Source organism: Exophiala dermatitidis (assembly GCF_000230625.1).
Source record: "Exophiala dermatitidis NIH/UT8656 unplaced genomic scaffold supercont1.4, whole genome shotgun sequence".
NCBI lineage: Eukaryota > Fungi > Ascomycota > Eurotiomycetes > Chaetothyriales > Herpotrichiellaceae > Exophiala > Exophiala dermatitidis.
Genome location: NW_008751649.1, coordinates 1,212,512 through 1,235,355, shown reverse-complemented (window position 1 = coordinate 1,235,355; position 22,844 = coordinate 1,212,512). Strand labels below are relative to the sequence as shown.

Here is a 22,844-nt window from a genome sequence, read left to right as displayed (position 1 = left end):
TATTGTCAGTCGGGGACGGGTGCGCCCGCTCGGCAGGCTCCGAGCCACTTTGAAATGCCCGGCTGAGTGACCCCCCCTCTTCACGATGAAAAAGCAGGAACAACTGGGCTGGGAAGCATTCTGCCAGTACTACGTAATTCAATCACCTCATGCCTACCTAGGTACCTTGTTCTATCAGACATCGAGTCAGTACTTGCAATTCAGGTTGCATTGCCGGATACATGGACCATTTCTCGGTGGATGATAGTCATTGCCTGCCACTGAGGTCCAGGGTAGATTTGAAAAAGACCTGTACCAACAGGGCACTACTACCTATGTAGGTAGGTAGTATGATCTTAAGCCATTCCTGGACCTAAGCAGACTCCAGACAAGCAGCCCCCGGAACCCGTTCAATAGATCGAACACTACTAGGACTGATCCCGGCCCATGCGAACCTCCCACGCCCTTGGGCCCAGTCATGCAATAAGTCCTCCCAACCAAAATCCAATTTTAAGACACAGAACACTCTCCCGAAGCTATAGAATCATCCCCAGGTCAAGTCGGGGTTGGGCATGCTCAATCACCATTCCGGAGACCTCCTTTGACCACGTTTTCGACCACGCCTTGGAGCACACCTGGGTCCCCAAATTATCACGTTGGGCTTGTCGGCGGATGCCTTCTAGATCCCCTGATGCGCCCCACGCCAGGTGGTGTACTGCCATATCCTGGCTTTCATGTCTCCTGACCCAGTGGCAAACAGCTGGCCAGTCGGGCATGGAGCCACCGAGATGACGGAATTCTTATGTCCTTGAAGCATCATTTGCGCGTTTCCTGTCGTAGGATCCCAGAACTGCACACCGCGATCCTTCGATCCAGACATGACCCACTCACCACCAGGTGTAAGACAGACCGAGAGCACGTAGTCCTGCAGTCAAGTTAGTGTACCATGCGCCACAATGTCGAAAGGAGATAGCTTACCTTGTGTCCCTCGAAAGTACGGATGCATTTGCCGTCCTTTGCGGTGGACGGGATGAGGTTACGCTGAGGTGTCAACTCCCACATCTTGATCGTTTTATCCAAACTACCACTGACAAGCTCTCGTCCACTGGGAGAGAATGCCACCGAGTATACGCTGTCCTTGTGGCCTTGGGGCCCTTCGAGGCGTTCGATGAGATACCCGGTCGAACAATCCCAGACGCGGACGCTCTTGTCCAAGGAACCAGCAGCGACAAAGCGCCCATCGGGCGACATGGCCACGGTGGTAACGCCATCTTCAATCGACAAGACCATGACCTGTTGGTTCGACTCAATATCCCACAATCGGACAGTCTTGTCACCAGACCCCGAGGCGATCAATCGACCAGTCCGCGAGAAATCCAACGAGTAAATGTCTTGCTCGTGACCGTCGAATGTGGTGCGGATGCGCTTGTTCTCAATGTCCCAGACGCGGATCCGCTTGTCCTCGGCTCCGGTGGCCAACAGTTTGCCATCAGGCGAGAAGCACACAGAACGGATGTACAGATCTCCGTCCTTGTCCTGGACGCTCTCATCCAACAATTCACAGACCTTGCGTCCGTCCCGGGCATCAAAGATCTGAGCACTACGGTTGCAACCAGTAGCCACGTATTTGCCATCGTTGGAGAAGCGGACACAGCAGACCACCGACTCGTGGACAAGATTGTGGAGAAGCTGAATATCAAGTGTCCGAGGCACATTGGGGTTGAAGACCGCATGCCATTCCCCGTTGGGACCAGTCCGCTTGAGATGCTCTGGGAGATCATCCGGGTTGAGATCGGCCAGAACGTTGCCGACGTTAGGAAGACCAGGCATTTGATGGCGGTGACCATGTTGCATATCACCTCCGGGAGGGACAGGTCGGGGAATCTGGGGTGACGCCCGCGGATCATTCTGGTACGGCATGGGTTGTGGCTGGTTAGGGTGTTGTTGAGGGGTCGCCGGCCCAGGACCGCCTCTAGCTGCCATGGTCCGGTTCTTACCCAAACCAGGTGAGTTTGTAGGAGGCTGTGGCTGAGGTGCGTAGCCGTTCAAGGTCGGGCCCTGCTGATAACCAGGGAACGAGTTCGGCGGCTGCGGTGGGCCTTGGGGTTGTCCGGCTGCCGGCGGTGGCTGTAGAGGATGTTGTTGCTGTTGAGGAGGCTGCTCTGGGGGAGGAGCGAGTCCTGGACCGCCTTGACCTTGGTTTGCCATGATTCCACTAAACAGACCACCTTGGCCATGGCCCAGAGACGGAGGAGCTTGCGCAGGGCCCCCGTGCTGGGGAGGACCTGTAAGATGGGACTGAACCTGGGGGCCGCCACGCAACTCCAGTTCATGGCGCAGCATTCGAATCTCAGCCTCATATTCTTGCTTCATCTTCAGTTGATTCTGTTCGAGTTGATAGACCTTGTTACGAATCAACTCCATCTCTTGAATTTGTTGAGCGACTTGGTTCTCCACTTGCTCCGAGGCGCGACTTTGGTTCTCAAATTCGGCCCGGAGAGAGTCCATGATCTCGTTCAGACGATGGTTTGGCTGTCCAGGAGGAGCGGGTCCCATGTTGGGGTTCCCGCGATGCTGAGTTGCATTGAACATGATGGGCGCACTCAGTGAGGAAGATGGAAAAGGGGAAAGTTATGCCCGGGAACGGGCGAAAACGGTCGTGGGATGGATTGATGAGCTGATGGACAGAGGTCGAAGAGAGGAGTTGTTGCGACCGGCGCAGGTACCGTTTTGACCGGCTGGCCAGGCTGGAGCCCGCTAGTGGTAAGGGGAGAAAAATGGGCACAAGCTCATAACAAGCCGGGTAACGGAGACCACGGCCTTGTATCCAACAGCAAGTGGTCCCTCGTACAGAAGCGGAGAGTTAATTGTGCTTGACACGAATATCTTAGACACGCGATACAGGCGAAAAAAAGGCCGCAAGTAAAAGGGAGAATAGAAAGAGAGAGGCTAAAAGACGAGGCGGCTGGTGGGTGCGAACTTGAAAGGTGTCGGATGGTGGTGGTGGAGGAGGAGCAACACTGGCACTGCAGGGTGGACGACGGAAAGTGCGCACGAGAATGGAACCTCTGCCTGGCGCCGGAACCAAAAAGGACACTGGCATCACTGCATGATGAGCTTGACGGGGAAAGCCACTGCACTGCAGCCATGGGCCATCATGATCAGTGGGCTCCTGTGGCTCCCTGGGCTCAGGCCCCATTAATCAAGCCACAAAAACACAGAGCACACTGGCACTACAGGCGCGTAGCCGTGGCCGCAGCCGCAGCCGCAGGTGCCACTCTGCAGTGCCAGCTACTCGCATAGCAGGGCAGTGCAGACGCCGCGAACCTCACGCTCGAGTGCGAGCTCAGATGCCAATGTATAACTCGGTAGTGGCAGGCTGCGCGGCGCTGCTGCCGGCCCCCGGAGAAGGCAAAAAAAGAGGATCCGCCACTGGGAAAGCAGCGCCCGAGAGACCCGCTAGTAGCTTGGTAGGAGCCGCCTCGGCCAGGGCTTGGGCTTTTACAGTAGTTAAGCGGCACCTGGTATGGGCGTCAACCTTCTTCTACATTGTAGTATCGAGAGGGTCGATTAGCGGGGCCACGGACAACCGAAGCTACTACTACTACTACTCCAACGTTGTACTGTACAGCGCACGAACCGTTATTATTATTGGCAGCCCACGATGCCTGAGTCCTGGAGCACTTTACAACTACAGCTTGAACATAGCAATCATCAGGCTTTTAGCTGTGGAACCCCTGATGTGCAATCGACACATGGGCTTTCAAGTCACTACTAGGATTGACATACAATGGTAGCTCTGGCACCAGCCATGCCAGCATCCAAACATCCTTGTACGCGTTAAGATTGAGCCAACACGGGACACACTCTCCTTACACGGTACATGCTTGGACATCCTTGAGCATACTCGTAGTCTTCTCAAGACCCTGCACGTGCTGGGAGACTTGTACATAAGCCAAAACCTCATCTCGCCTGACTGGAGCCGCGATAACGATTTGAGATCTTATGTAAGAGCGTGCGCGAGGATGAGGAGAGTGGGTATTTGACCCCAATTCAGATACATATAAGTACAAATGACGCTTCATTGGTCATCCCCTTCGCAGCAGGTCGACAGAATCGTAAATTGTGCAGCCGGCACCAATTCGGGGGTTGGCCATCCTTTCGCCTGACCGGACCTGTCACATTCGACGGGTAATATAATGAAGGATCAAGGAATGGTGAGTATTAAAGCTGCCGCCACAGGGTTGTTATACAGAGCTTTACTGCACCATCCGCAGTACCATTCATAGAATTGGAGTATGTTTGTCCTTTCCGGCTCGTCTCTGCACAGCATCAACTCGCCCTTTTGCAGGATGGGGTCCTGCTGACCATGCAACGTATCGTCCGAGCTTTTAAGTGTTCCATCCTCCATTTCTTTGGTCGGCATGTTGCGCGCTGGCTGTCGGTAATATTGTACAAGGTATCTTTGGCACACTCGAAGGCTGGCTAGTTCGCGAAAGGTGAGATTAAACTGGAGCAGTCAGTTCTGGTACCCGTTGGTGCTGCAAATTGGAAGGGAGCATACTTGATCAAAGCCGGCTTTGGTTCACTTCGTGTGTAACCTGCAAGTTGTAAGTTTCATGTCAAGTGCTACATAGAATTCCTGTCGCCTCGTACCCAAGTAGAGAATCAAGGGAAGATAGCCATAGTGGACCACTTCACGAGTAATGTCGATGATCTTGGAGATGCGCTCCTGCCAGCGAATATTAAGAACAGTTCACCGCGGGTCTGCAGGGACAATCTTACCTTTGTCTCTTCGGAGAATTGAATCATATTGTCTTGACCGGATGGCGAGGTTATGTGCAAGAGCGAGCAGATGGTTGCTGACTGGTGAGATGAGACACTGGGTTTCGTAGACCGGAGTAATGTCCAGGAAACAAATATTTGAAGCCGGTGGAAGTGATGCAAAAGCTGGACTGCGAGAACAGTTACCTCACGTTAATTGGCTGGGGAGGTAGTCACGTGTCAGCATAAGTATTCCAACTACTCCAGAAGAAGCAAGGCGGCATGATACTCGTCAGGCTTCAAGTTCACTGTCAATTTCCAAAATATTCCAGATCACAGAGAACCACGCCGCCGCTCGATATTCGCCTTCACACCGGTCGCTCTGTTGTGTTTTATTTGTCCTGAACTACTTTACTAGTAAAGGATATTTCAAAGTCCCCAGAAATTGACCCGAAAATCTACCGTCCAAACCCACCAAAATGTCCGGTGCAAGACACTGGGAACAAGACAAAGACTCTACGATATATATCGGCAATCTTGATGAGCGAGTCACCGATGCTCTGGTGTGGGAACTTTTCCTGCAGGCCGGGCGTATCGTGAATGTTCATCTGCCAAAGGACCGCGTAACTCAGACTCATCAAGGCTATGGTTTTGTGGAATTCACCTCAGAAGAAGACGCCGAGTATGCCGCCCGGATCATGAACCAAGTCCGGTTATATGGCAAGCCAATCCGGGTCAACAAGGCCAGCGCGGACAAACAGAAGTCAGTTGAAGTTGGAGCCGAGCTGTTCGTCGGCAATTTAGACCCTATGGTGGACGAAAGAATGCTCTACGAGACATTTGGGCGATTTGGGACTCTAGTTGCTGCTCCTAAGGTACGCCTAGCCTTGTATGTTTCAGCGGATGGACGTGACATGACTAACCTTGCCGCAGATTGCCCGAGATGAGAACAATCTTTCCAAAGGCTATGGCTTCGTTTCCTTTGCCGACTTCGAGTCGTCAGACGACGCCATTGCCAACATGAACGGGCAGTACCTCATGAACAAGGAGGTCACTGTGCAATACGCCTACAAGAAGGATGGCAAAGGCGAGAGACATGGTGACCAAGCCGAACGAATGCTTGCTGCTCAAGCAAAGGCGCATGGCGTCCAGCCCACCCCTGCTACCATTCCTCTCGGTGGCCCTCCCGCGTATGGTGGAGTGCCCCCGACTCCGACGACGCCTGCTGGCTTCGGCGCACCTGCACATGGGCCCCCAGCCGGCAACTACCAAGCCGTTCCTCCACCTGTGCATGCAAGACCACCGCCTCCGCCTGTTGCGCCTCTTGCTGCTCCCCCCAGCGGTCTTCCGGCCCGTCCTCCGCCAAGCCAGGCTGGATATGGGGGTCCGCAAGGGTACATGCCGCCGGGGTTCAACAATCAAATGCCTGCGCCGTATCCCCCACCACAACCCAATGCTTTGCCTGGCGCTTTTGCTCCTCCTCCAGGTTTTGGAGGGCCGCAAGCTGGAACAATGCCTCCTGCTCAGCCGGTTATGCCACCAGCGGGCTTTTCCGGATACGGCATCAGAAAATAAAAAGGCTCGAACAAACTTGAGCAAACTGATATTATGATATTACCAATGCCTCGGCACGCTGGGGTAGATCGGGCTTGTGGCATGAACTATGTCTGGTTAGAGGACTGAGGTGTCATCCGCCAGGATCATGGAACCAAGCAAAGGCAACACTCCGGTGTGCTTCCTTCTCAACCCTCAAAGGATTCGGCTTGTCCATGTCGCATCACTCATGAAAAGAAAGAAAGTCAAGGCATCCAGGCAAGGTGATAATGCTACGTCGCACACCACCGCGCTTGCCACGAGCTGGACGCCGAACAAACTAGCACTCCTACCACAATGACCAGGGTTTGAGGCTCCATGCCGTAGTCACATATCACAACAGCCGGATTCCTTTCGGCTGTCCACTTCTCAAACGACCAGGCGCTGTGACAGGCGTGACCGGCAAGCAATATACCATGCACCCAGCATGGAGAACTCAGTGTGTCCATCGTCAGGCGTTAATGTCGCCGGCCACGGGTCCGATCAAAGTGGGCGGGCGCAAATTCAACCACTGATCAAAATGGCACGGGATTGAAACGCCGAGAAGGATGTGCTTGAATACCTCCCATCACTGCAGCTGCTCAACTTTATCAAGCTTCGACCTCCATTTCCCTTGCGAACCATGCACTGGTGAAACGACCCCACCGAGCCAGGAGAAGACGTTGTTCGTCGCACTGAAGAGACCTGGAACCCACCCATGGCAACTCGGAGCAATTCTCCATGACACAGGAGTCATCTCATAGCCTGGCGTTTATAGAGATGTCTGTCTATCTCGGCACAGTAAATCCTGCCTTGCTTGCGTTTGTTGTCACCGAGCGGTGTCTTTGCTGGCTCCTAGTATCACGCAAGAGATCATTGAGTCAGAGTGCCAGTCTTGAGACTCCGACAGTCGACAAGCTTCCAAGAAGAAGGGGAAAAAAAAAAGAAGGGAAGACCAGATTCGTGCGCCGGAAGCAGGAGCCTATCAATAAATCCTAGTCTTATCCTCACTTTTTACACCTACTTGACTTGGACAGATATGTTGCACAGGATTGGGCTGCAGGAAGAACAGAACATGGAACTGGCGATCGTGGGACAGACAGACCCCGAGCACAGCCATGGCGAGTCAGGCTGAAGTGTCAATGGTCAGACGTGGGTTTTTAAATTTTCGAGAGCTCTCCTCGATGACCGCCCATCGTTCTTCGAAGTACCCAGCATCTAGTAACTATAAGAGTGAGGGCAAGCATAAGAGCCAAGAGAAAACTAAATAAATGAGCGTAAAAAGTTGCTGGTCAGAACAGTAGAGAACAGCTTGGTGTGCTATGTTGCTTTTCCAAGGCACCTAACGTACCTATCTATATACGTAGGTATAATCTTACAGGTTGCGAAACGGCAATGGAAAAGAAAGATACAAGGCTGTCTGCCTCTATGTCTGTCTGACCTCTGCCTAAGTATACAGACTTGACCGGTCTCCAATCATCGTGGGATCAATCGGCCCATCCCTCATTCTAGATGGCAGGCATCCACATATCTCGAAACCCTAGACTTGCTAGACAGTATAGACAGCGTACACGCTCTATTCGATCTGAGCTTCATTCTCGGCATCAGCGACCTGTCCGTCCACGGGCCCATCTGCTGCGGCGGTCTTGTTGGCTTCGGCAATCTTCAGATCGTCATCCGTCGCAACATCGCCTGCTTTGGTGGCGGTACCAGCGGCAGCGGACTCAGGCTCGGGTTCGGGAATCGGCTTAGCCAACTCTTCACGTACCCAGCTGTCCTCGACGGCATATTTGCGCTGGAACACTCTGGCCCATTTGCCGCCCCAGGCCCTGATCAGGGCTTCGTCCTCGGCGCGCAGAGCGTCGCTGCTCTCCATCATCTCGTCTTGGTTGCCATCGCGGATGCTGACGACCGCATCCTCGATGATGCCAAAGAGCGTCTTCATGGTTTCGAGTTCTCGAGAGAGCGCTTGTTGCAGTTCGGCCTTCTGTTCCTCGCCAAGGCCCGGCTGGCGGATTGCGCCGACGATGCTCCTGACGCGGCCGGCGACTTTTCTCGTGGTGTTGTTGACCAACTCGTAGCACCATGTTTTGGCAAGCAGTGTCCCCCGCGCGACGTGGTCGATCAACGCCCACTCCAGCACACTGGCCGGGGTCAATATCTGGTAATTGAGCAGCTTGTCCAAGATCGCGATGCCGACCCCGGTCTGATCTTTCCAGTAGTCCATCACAGACGTGATGATCTGCTTCCGGCATGTAGGACTCGAAGTGCTGATTGCCATTAGACGCTCCTTGCACCGTTCAATGCAGGCCAGCACATGAGACAGAGACTTGGACCCCACCCAGCAGATCGATGTGACAAATGCATCCGCCGACGCAAGTGCTGGTTCCGTCAGACCGGACGAGGCCGCGTCCTGCTCGATTTTCTCAAATATCGTGGTGAACTCTTCATTGCCTGCTTTCCGCCGTATCATCTGAGCAATCTCTTTCCCTTCGGCAGAGAAGGGGGTGGACTCGTCGTTGTACTTGAAGTCCGGCGCATCTTTGTCTTTGGCTTCGGAAATCAGGGCCTGGTATGGCTCAGGTAGAGTACCCTTGATGCGCTTCGAAAAGCTCAGGCGTATTTCCTTGTCCAGTGCGTCAATGATGAACGCCTTGCGGGGATGGACATCTGGCAAGCTGACATCGTCGACCCTTTGAAGCTTTATTAGAGCTGTCTCTATCAATGAAAGAACAAGCGAAGTACTTACCACTCGGTCCATTTCCAGGTAAATCCGAAATTGCTGAGATGGTGAGCGAACCAGTCCAGAAAACGCTGAGAAAGCTCAAAGTCCAGTTTCTCTACATTGCGATACAAGAACCGAATAGCCCTACCCAGACTAGGTGCCACAGCCGCCGGTGCCAGTTTGCAAGTCTCGGTAAGCACTGAATGGAAATAGACTAACTTATGTTCCGGTGCCGGTAGTTGCATCAGCTGGGCGAAAGCGGCATCGACAATGACATCTTCCGGCTTCCAGGTGGGCTTGTCCCCTGACACCTCGCGTAATTTGTCAAACGGGGTGGCCCTCTTCACAAAGGTGTCGGGGGCAAAGTAGCAGTCGACATCGATGAGGAATTTCGCGGCTACCATTCTGTTGAAGTCGAGGACATTGATTGTGTCAGCTAGGGCGTCGCGGATCAGTAAGGCGGCAGTGTCAGACGGGCCGGGTACTGTTTCAATCTCCTGCTCGCCGTAGACCGAGAAGTAGACCTCGGGAAAGATAGAGCGTGGTCCGGTTTGGACGACTTCAGGGACCTTCACTTGCGGGAATTGGTGTTTCTGCGCCGATGACAAGGCTTCCTCCTCCTCGAAAGAACGGTGGGCCTTCCACGGCCGGGGCAAACAGGACAGTTCCCAGGAGTTCTTTGCCTCTTCTTGCATGTGTCTCTGGAGAAGAGCAAGTGCACTCTCGGCGCTGGTAGCAGTGCCAGTCTCAGGGTTAGGAAATGGGTCGACTAGAGTCTCCAGAGGGTGGGCAGTCGAGGCAATGATGTCGGTCTTTTCCAATAGAGCGCTTGCGACATCCTCGAAGCCGCTTGCGGAGGAGGACATGGCGTAGGGGATGGTCATGAGGATCACCTTGACCAATTCAAGACCCAGAGACTGTGGTTATGGTCAGCCAGAATTCGCAATACGCGGTCCAGAACAGCATACATCTTCAGAGGACTTCATTTGGAGGTCCGCCGCCCGAGAGAAAAGGTCTTCAAGGATCGTGAAGACGCCATCACCCTCGAAAATGGCTTGTAGGCAGGCTAAAAACCGCAGGTATAACTTGACTTCACGCCATTCTCCCAGATCTAGGCAACGCTGCAAGGCTGCGCCAATTCTGGCCAGTACATCAGTCGTCAGATCGGGCTTCTGGGCGTTCGAATGGAGCACAATAGCCGCGATAAAGGGAACCTTGAGAGGTTGCTGGATGATCCTGTGTATGTCAGCCTCTTGCTCATCTTCTGTTATCTAGCACCCTTTACATTTGTACAACAAGCTCCACGAATCCAGAGGTCAGGTCATGGTCAAAGTAATTTTCCGCCAGTGTCTTCGCGATGGTCGCAACATCATCTTCCGCTCTTCGAATTGGCTATAGACGTGTTAGCCGCGAAGCTCGCGCAGTGTCGAGACAGCTTGGAAGTAATATACATTTTCTGCGATTGACAAAACTTGCTTGCGAACCGTTGCCGCCAGCGGTTCTTCGTAGCGACGGCGCTGTGGGCGACGGTCATCGTAGTCATCATCTGAGTCCGTCAGCACGAGGATCGCCAGCACTGTTGCGATCATAGCAAACCTCTGTATCTTCTCTTGCGGTTGTTGAAGTGGCCTCCACCACCTCCACCTCCTCCTCGGCGGCGGCGGTCGTAGTCGGCCATGACGTTCGAGTGGTTATGCGAACAACAAGCAGACGCTATTTACTCACCGCGGGACAATGCTGCGGCAGGACCAGGAGGGCGTGGGAAACTTGAAGCCGGCGCGTGGTTGGCAAGGTACAGTAAATAACCACTGTACTAGTAGTGATAACCAAATATTTTACTTGGACGCGCAGTTCGACGACTGCGGTGACTGATTAGTTGGACGCGCGCAGAATCTCACCCTCAATCAGACGTTCGCTTGGCACCATCTCCAAAGGTCAAACTTTGCTCTAATACCACATATATACGGGCACTGCACGCTACAACGTGTTTGCTGGCGCCGCACATCGTGTCAAGTGCGAGCACTTAATCTCATTCTATGGCTCTAGAAACCGTTTATTAGGATAAAGGTCTGCCCAGAGAGGAAACCCCCCGAGCTTCTGTGGTTGAAATCGTCTAAAAGCGGTCGTCCTCCTCGAGCGACGTGTACGCAGTAGCAATATACGCACAGCTGTGTGCCGTCTGCTGCATATTCGGAACACAATCCGTCTGCCCAATGCCCTCGGCCGCGCTTCAATTTCTTCCTTTCCATTCGTAGGGCTGACAAAGCCGACCCGGTCCCAGTAAGTAGAGCACACTTCCCAGCCAGACCATCAACGGTCGATTTTAGCAAGACAACCAGCTCCACCCCTTTTGAAAGGTCGCTCACAAATCCCCAGCCCAGTCCTGCGACCAGCTGATAAAGCCAGTGCTGTTCGGTCGTGACAGATACCTTTTTTTCAAAGCCAAAGGAACTCTGTCGAGAAACACGATGACTGAATGCTAGCTGTAGGAGTCTTCGATGCATGTTGCGTGGACGCCAATGTACCTGCATACAATGATGATCACATCAGCGGACAAAACCCCTCTCGGCGTCACGTCGTAACAGATTTGGGCAAGCCTTGATTCAATCAAGTCGAGCCATCATCTCCTCTTTGGAGAGTGGAGTGAAGTTGTCCAGGTCGATACCCTGGGCCGCCAAAGCCGGTCGAGCGTGTGGCGGGACAAGCTTCGAATTGAGATGCGGCGCAATTGACAGTTCTGGTGAGCAGGTTAGCCTCAAGCTATTGGGCAGTACGGAAGAGCTGTCACTTACCATGTCGAGAGAAGTCAAACAGAGGTGGCAACTCCCGCGGTGGCCCGCCGGCATGACGCGAGTCAGGTAGGCGAGTGTTTGGGTCTCTCAACTCGTCAAAGAAGGGGTGGCACATGGCTTCAATGGCAGAGAGTCGTTGAGTCGGGGTATATTCCAGCAGGCCCGAGATCAACTCGATCGCTTCGGGTGATGCCTTCCGAAAAACCTTATTAAACGGATGTGGCTTGATCTGAGGGAATTTGTGCTCCATGTAGTTGGGATTCATGGTGCGAATCTGGTCTCTTGTAGGCGTGCCGAGCACTTTGAAGATCTCGACGAGTTGATCAATACCCGATTCTCCAGGAAATAAGGGTTGGCCCAGCATCAATTCAGCCATGACACAGCCGGTCGACCAGACGTCTACACTTCTTGTTAGGTCGCGGCCAGGCAGAAAGGCGAGGGTCAAGTCACATACCAATTTTGGTAGAGTAGTTAGTGGCACCGAAAATCAGTTCGGGGGCACGGTAGTAGCGAGAGCAAATGTAGGACACATTTGGCTCGTTTTCGACCAGGATCTTTGCACTTCCAAAATCACACAGCTTGAGAACTCCGGTGGCCGGGTCAAGCAAGAGGTTCTGTGGCTTAATATCCCGGTGACAGATTCCCCGCGAGTGAATGTAGGCCAGGGATCTGAAGAGCTGGTAGATGTAGAGCTTGACTTCGAGGATCGGCATGGTGGTCTTCATCTTGTTGAAATAGCGGGAGGCGCGGTACACTGTCTCAGGGACATATTCGAGGACGAGATTGAGATAGACTTCATCCTTCTGTGCACAACGCGTGGTCAGCAGCTAGCCGGGAGACTTTATGTATCTGATGGAGGCATGCATACCCGTTCGCCATTCGAATAGTAAAACGCCTTTAGCTCAACGATATTTGGATGCCGGACAATGCGCATGATCTGCAACTCTCGGTTCTGCCAGTCGTCAGTGGACACGTTTTTGAGATGGCTATCAGGACGAAACGCCGGCACACTCACCTTGAACCGCTTGTCCTGGAGCACGCGCTTGATCGCAGCATCCTCGCCGCTAGGCGACAGCTTGGTCTGAAACACGACACCGAAAGAACCGTTTCCAACGATCTTGCATTGTGTATATTGCATTTCTCTTGTCTCGCCGGTAAGGCCATCCTGCACCTTTTCTCGCACCACTTCTAAGAGTATGTGTCAGCGCACGTGCCGCCAAAAACTACCACGTTGTAGCATGCAACAGGAGGCGAAGCGACCTACCACCCATGCGCAAGCCAGAGAAAACTCCTCCAGGTCTGTTTTGCGACATTGTCGAGTGCTAGGGGAGTGTGGGATCCACTTTGGCGACGGAGCGGTTGGGTATGAAGGCAGTAAGCGAGTCTGGAGAAAAGGAGCGACGCAAGCTGAAGGAGCGGTTGGCAGATGAGCCGAAATGGACGACTGGGCCGGGTGTCGAGAATGAAGACGACAAGGATTGCGACGGCCGCAGGAGGGTTTGACGGTGTCGAGACTCGAGGGAAGAGATGGTCGAGGGTCAAGACACAAGAGGGTGGAGGGAACTGGTGTGAGAGGGTTGGCGGACAGAGCGCTAATTTCCCCACTTTGCGTAGGTGAAGCCTTCAGAAATGAGGTGTGGGAACCGGCGCTGCGATGATGAAACCGGGGAGACGAGACTTGTTGACAGCAGGCGGAGAGGAAGCGGCCAGGGCTGCGTAGGTAGGGCGGGCACAGTTTGAATGAGAATGAGGAAATGGTAGATGGGGAGGAAGAAGTAAGGATGAGGATGAAGGTTGGGTGTTGGTGGGTAGAAGGTAAGTAGGTAGAAAAAGATCTACGAGGGCCAGGCGAAGTCAGGTGGACGAAGCAGGGACGAAGACGGCTGAGCGAGGTTGGAGTGAGACTGAAGTAGTGCAGTGCAGTGGCTATATTCCTCACTTGAAGGAGAAGGCCATGAACACGACTGTTACTGTGCAGTCCGTCGTAGTACTAATAGTAGCGGTGCTTCTGCTTCGGTGATGCCAGTGAGTTCAAGTTTGTTGAAGGGGAAGGGAAAGGGAAAGTGCAGCGTAGCGCAGCGCAGACACCGGACCTTTAAAGGACCTGACAAAACAATCATTACTCGGTTACTACTACTAGTACTGCACGGCCAGTCTTGCTGGCAGCAGCCATGGTTCTTAGGAGCTACGGTACCTTACCCTTAAACGCGCCTGGCGGGCTGGTAGATGGGTATGTAATATGGAACTCAATAATAATACCGGACTCTGGGGCACAGCGCTGGGCCTGTGAAGACCCTCAGCCGTGGAATAGGTAGGCAAGGTACCTTGCTACAGGCACCTGACAAGTGCTGTACCTGACTCTCTAGCACCACTGTAGGGTACTATTCCCTGCTACCTACTACTGGCAGGTAGGTCGGTGTAGCAGAGTAATAAAGCTGCTAACCGCAAGTTACTACTTAGGTACCTAGGTATGCTACTACCATTGACAATTCCTGTAGGAGGTTGACATTCTTCAAGTTCTGCGATAAACAGCCGATAACATGAATGGGGCCGAGCGGCACAAACTTCACCTAGCTAGATCCTGTGAGCTACCCAGCTGAGGCAGCCAACTGCACCTATAATCCCTCTATGCTAGAGCGAACGATACCATATATGAGCCTGAAGTACTGTTCACAACTACCAGGTACTACTACAGCACAACTATCTGTTGTGGTTGGGCTCCCTAGCCCTTACAGTATGTTGGCGCAGGACTGTGCAGCGCAGGCGCAGGCGCAGGCCAGCTGCCAAACGCAAGGGCCTAGGGCGGGCCTTGAGGCAGGAAATCCATCCACAACTGCTGATGCTCCTGCAGCAATGCAAGGTCGGCACGAATATCACTAGACTGGCACCCTTCTACACACCAACCAGGCACTACTACTACTTGCTACCACTGTATTATGTGCTGGAAGATCTCAACAAATCACCCAGATACCTCTCAAATTGGTTAAACCTCGTTCATGAACAGCGACTATCGCGTGGTGAGCGGGTGTGAAGATCCCAGCCTTATAACAATTTCCTACCTTTCTCTGTCGATGATGCTTTCGGTGTTTCGAGACACGAACCTCGCTGACCACTTTCATGCACCACTGGTCTGCCAACCCAGACCTCACATCTCCGGACAGCTTGAGGGTTGGCCAGTCAGGAGATGGGAGCCGCCGTTCGAATGACAAACCCAGCAATTCCACAGGCGGAAAAGTGGCGAGCAGGCGATTAGTAGCCAGAGGGTACACCAGCAGACCTGCAGGAAAAGCGAGGTGAGGGCATCACTGGACGAGCAACGGCAGGTCAGATGATGCCCATAAGAACCCGCTATGCTGCATGATGTCTCCATCATCACTAACAAAAACCACACCCTGATCCCGGAACTCCATATAGCACCCGCAATTGCAGCTTTTAGGCTCGCCTGCTGCGAGGGTCAGGACCACTAGAACTCCCGACCTCCCGTTACAAGCCTCTCCTCCACTACTACTGTATGAAGGCTTGCCGGCGTCTTGACCAGCCAGATCTCATCCATTTACGAGAGAGAACGCGGACCCTTAAAGACTCCCTGACATAGTGATAGCCTGGCCGCTTGCTAACTACGAATAAGGCTTCGCGCAAAAACTCTCCTTCCACGTGCTCCTCCAGACTCTGTCGACCACCACCAATCACCTCCGGAGACGCCAGACGTCCGTGCCTTGACCATGACTTACAGTCTCCTGGTCAGTCTCACTTTGCGGTTTCCGGTTACCGTGCTCTAGTGGGCAAATGCCGGAATATCCAGAGTGACACAGCTGATTCGAGCATTGATGCACAAAACAGCGCTTGTGCTGCCATACTGGGAGATCCAGCCTGACAGCCTGTACACATCCCCTGGTGGTCAAGAGTCCGTTGCGGACATCATCTGAGAGCCACATCTGGCACGGGCGAGATAGGCAAGAACAAAGTGACCAGAGTAATAATAGGTAGCCGACAAGTGCGTGGACCTGGCGGGCCACTTCACCGAATGGATCAGCCATTCAGGCAAGGCACTTCCGGGCTTTTAGTGGAGGGATGCCGTCAACGTCATCCAGCATCCGCTAAGGGCCTTTCGGAACCTGGGATTCGAGAGATCGATACTCCTACTACTAACCCACGGTCGAGCAAGCGAGGAGAAATTAGTCTGAAGGAGTTCTCCATCGTGCCCCCGTTTCCTCTGATCAAAACTCAAAATAACTCAGGTGTAGGCGGGCACGAGTAACCGCCTTCCAAGTTCCAAGAGTGGATGAAAATATCAATCTCAAAGCCTACGCCAGGACAGGGCTTTTCTACCACGATGGCAGTGCAAGAGTTGGCCCCCTACTATCGAACAATGTGAGCCATACCCGGGGTCGCTACGTACCTTATCGCCAACCAACTCTTGGAGTTGTTTGCAGGATCACTCTAAAGAAGACGTTGAAGTTCCCAACACCTGTGCCTGGTAGATCAGGGCCTGTACCGAAGTTGCTACAGTACCTTGATAGGCGCCTGGCAGGCCACCCGCCCTCATAAACCACTTCAGGCAGTACTGGCAAGATCAGAGGCTGAAAATATCAACACTTCTCAGATCTAGCTTCCACGACCGTGCAGCCTCTGGCACGGCACACCAGACTGCTTGTCAGAAGAAGTTGCTGATAATTTACATCCTAACTTTGTTCGATCTAGGCGTTACGAAGGGTATACACGAGACCGTTGGTCAAGCCAACCAGGGTCAGACGAGGGATCCATCCGCTCATCAAGCACAGTCGCGAGTATTCGCCCCTCGACAGCGGTACTCTAGTTTAATTGCATGTTGCACAGGTGATCTAGCCTGTCGATCGCTTGATCCATCTAGGCTATTCTTGTTGACAGTTGAATTCAGTCAACAAACACACCAACCCGAGATTTCTACCCCTAAAAGCATCGACGAAGGAACAGATGAGGATGTAGGCACCACTGCAGGAGGCATAATCAAGATATTGTCATATGATACTGACAATTGTGCATATCCCAGCGCATTAATATTGCAGCTGCTTGTCACTCTCGGTGCACTGCTGCGGGCAATGCGCCCTGTGGAGCACTATATCTGCAAGACTGCAGCCCCTGGCTACAGAGCATGAAAAAGCATGCGGTGCGACTCAGCTAGGATCGATTTTAGGCCACAGGGGTCTCGCCTCACCTTCAACCATCCTACCTATCAAGTGCATCGCTGTGCCTGTCGTTGCATGTTAGACCTTTTGGCCCCAAGTGATGGATGATGAGCGCTTTTTGCATCGGTTGGTCGAACCATTGCGGATGTGAGTGACGAATCCGAGTCTTCGTGTGGCTCATCTGGACTATCAACCACCGTTCCTTTCGGTGGACGAGGCTGTCGACTCCCAACCGTTTTGGCGAGCTGTCAGCCGCATTCTTGAATCAAGTCGTTGAAGTCACCTGCCATCAGCGACCTTCAAGCCACACGCGCCATCCTCCCCATTTTTTTGATCTCCTCGGCCGCTCTAACCTGCTGCAGAAAAGGCTGAGCTGGAACAAGGCGTCCGTCAGGTAAGCAAGTCGCTGCGGCCAGGAGACACAATCTTTGCCTTATCCCTGCAGAAGCACGAATGCGGCCTGTTGAGCTAGCAATAATGGGTGAATCGACCATGCAATGCCCATGCATGTGCTCGACCTCGCTCCCTGCACGGTGGACTACCTCCAGTACCAAATCTATGTCTGTCGCCCTGCTGAGCGGCCCTCCAAGGCGTCACCGCATGCCCTCGAGGCCACTTCGCACTGGCGAACGCATTTTGCCTGAAGTACAGTCTACGTTCGTGGAGTGGCAAGGGGTAAGGACTTCGGTCAGCAGCCTTTTCTTCTCGCCGTGACCTGTCCATTAATATCATGCCTGAGAGGCTCGCTACCGCCAGGGCCCGGATTCTAGCGACAACATGGACACAGTCAGTGATGTTCACCGTAAAGATACCACTGCATATTACTTCCCTGGAACAGGCACTGCATAATGGGGATATAGGTAGGTACGTGATTTAATACTTGATGACAAGATAGCAACAGAATTGGCTAAGAAGAAACTGCTCCACAAACAAGAGCATTGCGTGTGTTGGTGGTACAAGCCTTCTATTGTGCAGGGCTGTTCTGTCAGATTCGGCAGCCGAATTCATCCGGACACGGCTCAATTGACCAGGCGCTGCCAGAGCTTCCATTATAGTATGGGCAGCATAGTAGTAGGCGCAGCCAATACTTCTCCATAGCTGATTGAATAACCCAGCTCGATCGGATCCCTTTTGTTCTCTCGTGCTGTGGCGAGGTATGCCAAAAAGACATTCGCAACAAGTAAAAACGCCTGCAGAAGAGCCCACTGTATTGATACGACCGCGTGCATGAATTTCCCAGCCAGCGCTTTTCAAACAAGGGGTCCTTGCTCAGGAGTGAAGAGGCTAGTAAAACAAATATGTTGAAAGCATGTCCGGAGGAAAAGGCATCCCGGGCCAGCTGCTGCCAGAGAACGCATCTAGTCACTCAGCCTTAGCAGCAGGAGTATCACCAAGGGAATTAAGGCAGAATCTTGCGAGGCGCCGCCACTTAGATCGGGGGTGGAAGCTGGTTTTGAGAGTCGGCTCGTTCGGCGATCTCTTGCAGTTCTTCAGGCGCTCCTTCGAGAGAGACTGCCAGGCCGAGCTTGTGGGTGTTCTGTCATGCGGTGTCAGTAAACCATAGCTCAACGGGATGTCGACTTCCTTGGACTACGGGGGCTTGCTTACCTTCACCTGATCGATCTCGGCCGCGAAGGTCAGCGTGACCGGTGGTGCAACCCGCTTTTCGAGAACGACTCCCAACTTTCCTGCGCTGTCCACCTGCGCACGGTAAACCGAGGTGGCGAAGTTGTACTTGACACCCACGGTCGTGGTTCCTTCACGGCGAATGCCGCCAAACATACCGGCGCCACCCATACCAGGAGCGAATTGCAGTTGGCAGTCAACGCCGGCCTCAACTTTGTCGCTCAGCTTGCGCCAGTACGAAGCTCCTACGGAACCTTGCGCGAGGTATTGAGCGCTGCCAATCCAGTCGGTCCCCTTGTATCTGGCGCAGTAGGACATCGCCGTCTCAGGTTTCGCATTGAGCGCGGCTCTTTGCCAGACGCCCTCGAGACCCAACGACAGCTTCGGTGTCACCGACTGCAAGTAACTTCCAATGACAATGCCAGTCAAACCCCCCTCGAGGATCGAAGGGCTGATCGCCTTGAGCGACGCCGAAAAATCTTGACCAGTGTACTCGTTTTCAATCTGCACCATGGCTTGCGTCTGTCGGGGGTCGATTGAAGTCTGGGTCTTGGTGACGAAGCGAGGAGTCCATCTCAGATTTCCCCACGCCGTCAGTGACTTGTCGCTAGAGTAGGCAGCTTGCATAAAGACCTATATAAGTTGGTTTCCATCAGCCCCGAGACTCTTCCAATGATAACGGGATCAGGAGCGAAGCAACGTACATTGGATGTCCCATACAGCGCCATCAACTGCCACGGCGGCAGTTGTTGTGATCCCATTGCCAGTCCATGCTGTAGCCGGAACAAAGGGGACACGCTGAAGATCTTTTGCAGGTCGCATCGCAAGCCGGAGAACATGAAATTAGATAGAAGGACATCTTTCTGGACTTCCCGCGCTATGTTGTCAACCGTCCCGGGGTTCTCAAGTCCCAGCAGTGTTCTTCGCTCTTGTAGGTTCGCATAAGTGTCTGAGATGGCCGCAGATATGGCATTGTCGGTCAGAAAGGCCAGCGGAGATGATGATGATTTCTCCTCTACCAGCGCCATGATTTCAAGACTCAAAAGATCGCGGCTGAGGGTTTTGACTTGTTTTGACTCTGTCTACCTCCCGTCAGACAATGGTGCCGAGTGTAATGGTAGGAGGTGAAGGGGGAGGATTCAATGGAAGCTGGCTCACGCTCTCGTGACTATTGGAGATACAATGCAGTGGCCTTCGTCAAGTCGTCGAGGAGCTCGACTTTTTGCTACGCTGGGAAATCTGAGAAGGGAAGCTGCCAAGCAACGTCCTTTGCCCGCCAGCCAATCAATAAACAATTTGGACTGACCACGGTATTTGGAGAATGTCCCACCAGATTGGGGCTAATGCACCTGTCAGACCGTGGCACGTCTTTTCCCGGCCTTTTATCGCATTGCGTCGACTTGCCTTTTTGACCCATTACTGAATGCCTCGGACAATCCGCTGCTAGTACACCAGGCAACTTCTCGTCCCCCAGCAAGCGACAGAGTATCTGGGCTCCTCGTATGTCTACTCGTCTCGTCGTGGAAGCCAATCCTTGTCAATGCGGCGTCTTGGACACGGCATCCGCTGGCAAACTGCGTGACAGTTGGACATAGTTTGGTGGAGTCTCCATCTGCCCGTTCGGGCGACAGCCTACTATTCAGTATATAGTCGACGGAGCCAGCCATTGTCTTTACACAGATCCACACCTGCTTTTCCACTCCATTCTGAGCAGGAGACACACATTGGCCGTCATGGATACCCTTCTTACCGCCGAGTCGGCGGTGAACTCGCCGCGGTACAGACGCAAGTCGAGTACATTTGTGGACGCCATCCATGACCTCCCGGAGAAAAGCGAACTGGCCCCCGCGCAACTATACAGCACCGAGTCGGGGCGACTGTTTCATTCGGGGCGGATTGCGATTGCTACCGTGGGGTTGCCGGCCCGGGGTAAGACACACATCTCTGTGGCTCTTGCACGATATCTTCGCTGGCTCGGGGTCAAAACGAGAATATTCCATCTCGGGGACTATCGACGAGCAATTGTAGGTCCGGGCAAGGATGTCCCTGATGACTACTTTTTCGTCAATGCCTCAGCTTCTTCAGTGTTGTTGCGACAGAAGATCCTGAAGAAATGCCGAGAAGACATCTATCATTTCCTCAACCATGAGAACGGGCAGATCGCAATATACGATGCAGTCAATCCTCTCTCGGCGGGGCGGAGATCGCTGGCCAAAGAGTTTGCCAAACACGATATCAAGACCCTCTTCATCGAATCCAGCTGTGACGACCAGCGGTTGATCGAAGAGAATGTCCGCAGCGTCAAGATCTCCTCTCCGGACTACGTAGGATGGTCGGAAGCCGATGCGGTTAAACACTACCTGAACCGAATAGCCGCCAAGATCCCGCATTATGAAACAATGGAGGAACAAGACCTCGACTGGATCAAGATGATCAATGCTGGTCAGAGGCTCGTGGTCAATAATACCAGCTTCGGTTATCTGTCTCACCGCATCGTGTTTTACTTGTTAAACCTACACATCAAGTCTCGGCACACGTACTTTGCGCGGGCAGGCACAACTCTAGAAGAGGAGTCATTCAAAGCAGATGCTTCTCTGTCTCCTCAGGGGAGAGACTATGCGCGAAAGATGACGGCGACGCTGCTGAAACATCGAGAAGAAGAAAGGCGCGCGATCATGGAGAAGGGTGGTCACGAGACTCCTTTGAAGCCTCTCATTGTCTGGACTTCGACGCGACGACGCACGGTCGAGACTGCCGCTTTCCTAGAAGCCAAAGGCTTCAAGGTGAGACAGAGATCTCAAATGAGCCAGCTGAACCCGGGCGTGTGCGAGAAGAAGTCGGAGCGGAGGATCCGCCAGGAATATCCTGAAGAAGTCTTGAAGCATGACCTTGATCCTTATCATCACAGGTTTCCAAGAGCAGAGGTAAGTTTGGAATGGCTGTTATGTTCTCAAGCTCGCTAACTGACCTATCTAGTCTTATCATGATGTTGCCGTCCGCCTGGAACCGGTCATTCTCGAGCTGGAAAGGGAACAGAACGATCTGCTCATAATAGCGCACGAGAGTGTGCTCCGAGTTCTATACGGCTATCTCATGGCATGCAACGCCGCCGACATTCCTTTCTTGTCTTTCCCTCGGGATGAGATTATCGAAGTGAGTCCAGAGTTACCGCTAATAGCGGTGGATAGCACATGCTAACAACCATGCCAGATTATTCCTGCAAGCTATAACAACGAGGCCAGGCGCATCAAGATCCCAGATCTGCCGCCGGAGATCATCCCAGCTTCGCCCGAGGGCATCAAAGCACCTGCTCCACCCAGTGGATTTGCGACTCCGGTGCCTGGGCTAGGTAGCGGGATCGCAAGCCCGCTTGGTCCTGGCCGCGGACCTGGGACCCCGGAGCCTTCGGCATCGGGCTATAAGACGCCAGAGGATTCTGAAAATCTCTCTGTGCGGATGCATGACGTGGTATGATGGGGTTATAGACTTGTTCGGCTTTGGCAGGGGATGAGCTAGATCAGATATCTGGCTGGGTTGTTTTGGACGCTTGGCTGGTCTGCTGCTGACGGAACGGGCACTCAGCCGCCATGTAGAGTCGACACAAACAGGACATTGTCCCGATTCTGCAATTCATATTTATCCTCCCCTTCGAGCTCCCAGTCAGAGTCGTTGATGAGCACAAGAATACCTGGTCGGCTAGGATGACAACCTGTTAGTCTCTGGTTCGTAGGTTGCTTGTGGCTACATACACTGCGTCATCCAGAACGAATAGTTCCTTGCGAGAATCCTTCATGAGGTTGTCGCATATGTACTTGACAAGATATCCCACTGTAGGAGGCTTCCCGTCGTCGGCGGTTTTTGATAGAGTCAGTTCGTGTTTGGCGACATTGTCGAACAGCATTTCCAGGCCGCCACTTTGAACCTCATTAGATATGAAGGGACAGTTTCAAGCATTCACTTACGTGAATTCAACAGTGACCGTGATGGTGTCTGCCATGGTCAGAAAATTATCGAGAAACACTCCTCATCAGAAGCCGGCAGGTATCTAGTAGAGGTCTGTGGCAACCCTCCACGTAGAGATTCCGTACTAGTAGGGTCTCTCTGTACAACTGTGCTATTGGCTGTTGACGATGGAGCTGGCGGGACGTGGGAGAGGATAAGGAAGAACGGCGCTGTAAGAGCAGGTGTCCGACGGGATGAAAAACTGTTGGAGAGTGAGAT

At 53.2% G+C, this 22,844-nt stretch overlaps 9 protein-coding genes across 11 annotated transcripts; 3 read left to right on the top strand and 6 right to left on the bottom strand.

Moving 5' to 3' along the window:
• Positions 1-10: 10 nt before the first annotated feature.
• On the bottom strand, positions 11-3,290 carry HMPREF1120_04775 (glucose repression regulatory protein TUP1). Its single transcript, XM_009158918.1, has 2 exons — positions 958-3,290; positions 11-904 (listed from the first exon to the last, which is right to left on the bottom strand). Exons 1-2 carry the CDS (start codon positions 2,569-2,571, stop codon positions 659-661), a joined length of 1,860 nt encoding a protein of 619 aa, XP_009157166.1. The 5' UTR covers positions 2,572-3,290; the 3' UTR covers positions 11-658.
• A 1,174-nt stretch (positions 3,291-4,464) lies between these two features.
• On the bottom strand, positions 4,465-4,791 carry HMPREF1120_04774 (uncharacterized protein; the record flags this gene model as incomplete). Its single annotated transcript, XM_009158917.1, has 4 exons — positions 4,465-4,489; positions 4,544-4,580; positions 4,636-4,711; positions 4,765-4,791. The coding sequence occupies 4 exons, from the start codon at positions 4,789-4,791 to the stop codon at positions 4,465-4,467; spliced, it is 165 nt and encodes a 54-aa protein (XP_009157165.1).
• A 250-nt stretch (positions 4,792-5,041) lies between these two features.
• On the top strand, positions 5,042-7,884 carry HMPREF1120_04773 (nucleolin). Its single transcript, XM_009158916.1, has 2 exons — positions 5,042-5,618; positions 5,677-7,884. Exons 1-2 carry the CDS (start codon positions 5,223-5,225, stop codon positions 6,316-6,318), a joined length of 1,038 nt encoding a protein of 345 aa, XP_009157164.1. The 5' UTR covers positions 5,042-5,222; the 3' UTR covers positions 6,319-7,884.
• HMPREF1120_04772 (uncharacterized protein) lies at positions 7,593-10,906 on the bottom strand. Its single transcript, XM_009158915.1, has 6 exons — positions 10,637-10,906; positions 10,492-10,586; positions 10,326-10,432; positions 10,009-10,276; positions 9,065-9,957; positions 7,593-9,008 (listed from the first exon to the last, which is right to left on the bottom strand). Exons 1-6 carry the CDS (start codon positions 10,716-10,718, stop codon positions 7,892-7,894), a joined length of 2,562 nt encoding a protein of 853 aa, XP_009157163.1. The 5' UTR covers positions 10,719-10,906; the 3' UTR covers positions 7,593-7,891.
• Positions 10,907-10,948: 42 nt separating this feature from the next.
• On the bottom strand, positions 10,949-13,946 carry HMPREF1120_04771 (protein kinase gsk3). The gene is made up of 6 exons (XM_009158914.1): positions 13,097-13,946; positions 12,848-13,020; positions 12,701-12,784; positions 12,287-12,635; positions 11,833-12,231; positions 10,949-11,777 (listed from the first exon to the last, which is right to left on the bottom strand). The coding sequence occupies exons 1-6, from the start codon at positions 13,143-13,145 to the stop codon at positions 11,644-11,646; spliced, it is 1,188 nt and encodes a 395-aa protein (XP_009157162.1). The 5' UTR covers positions 13,146-13,946; the 3' UTR covers positions 10,949-11,643.
• Positions 13,947-14,145: 199 nt separating this feature from the next.
• On the top strand, positions 14,146-18,567 carry HMPREF1120_04770. Of its 3 annotated transcripts, none has more exons than XM_009158913.1 (5): positions 14,146-14,300; positions 14,350-16,203; positions 16,256-17,684; positions 17,754-17,857; positions 17,932-18,567. In XM_009158913.1, exons 3-4 carry the CDS (start codon positions 17,451-17,453, stop codon positions 17,844-17,846), a joined length of 327 nt encoding a protein of 108 aa, XP_009157161.1. In that variant the 5' UTR covers positions 14,146-14,300; positions 14,350-16,203; positions 16,256-17,450; the 3' UTR covers positions 17,847-17,857; positions 17,932-18,567. The 3 variants fall into 3 exon arrangements, with proteins under 3 accessions (XP_009157161.1, XP_009157160.1, XP_009157159.1); XM_009158912.1 differs by having other exon boundaries at positions 14,350-16,793; positions 16,862-17,684; XM_009158911.1 differs by having other exon boundaries at positions 14,350-17,684.
• On the bottom strand, positions 16,638-19,965 carry HMPREF1120_04769 (mitochondrial import receptor subunit TOM40). The gene is made up of 3 exons (XM_009158910.1): positions 19,328-19,965; positions 18,606-19,256; positions 16,638-18,534 (listed from the first exon to the last, which is right to left on the bottom strand). Exons 1-3 carry the CDS (start codon positions 19,649-19,651, stop codon positions 18,427-18,429), a joined length of 1,083 nt encoding a protein of 360 aa, XP_009157158.1. The 5' UTR covers positions 19,652-19,965; the 3' UTR covers positions 16,638-18,426.
• Positions 19,966-20,046: 81 nt separating this feature from the next.
• HMPREF1120_04768 (elongator complex protein 2) lies at positions 20,047-22,471 on the top strand. The gene is made up of 3 exons (XM_009158909.1): positions 20,047-21,547; positions 21,600-21,776; positions 21,834-22,471. Exons 1-3 carry the CDS (start codon positions 20,357-20,359, stop codon positions 22,095-22,097), a joined length of 1,632 nt encoding a protein of 543 aa, XP_009157157.1. The 5' UTR covers positions 20,047-20,356; the 3' UTR covers positions 22,098-22,471.
• Positions 21,314-22,836, bottom strand: HMPREF1120_04767 (ubiquitin-like modifier 1). Its single transcript, XM_009158908.1, has 3 exons — positions 22,586-22,836; positions 22,373-22,537; positions 21,314-22,319 (listed from the first exon to the last, which is right to left on the bottom strand). Exons 1-3 carry the CDS (start codon positions 22,618-22,620, stop codon positions 22,202-22,204), a joined length of 318 nt encoding a protein of 105 aa, XP_009157156.1. The 5' UTR covers positions 22,621-22,836; the 3' UTR covers positions 21,314-22,201.
• Between the last annotated feature and the right edge of the window lie 8 nt (positions 22,837-22,844).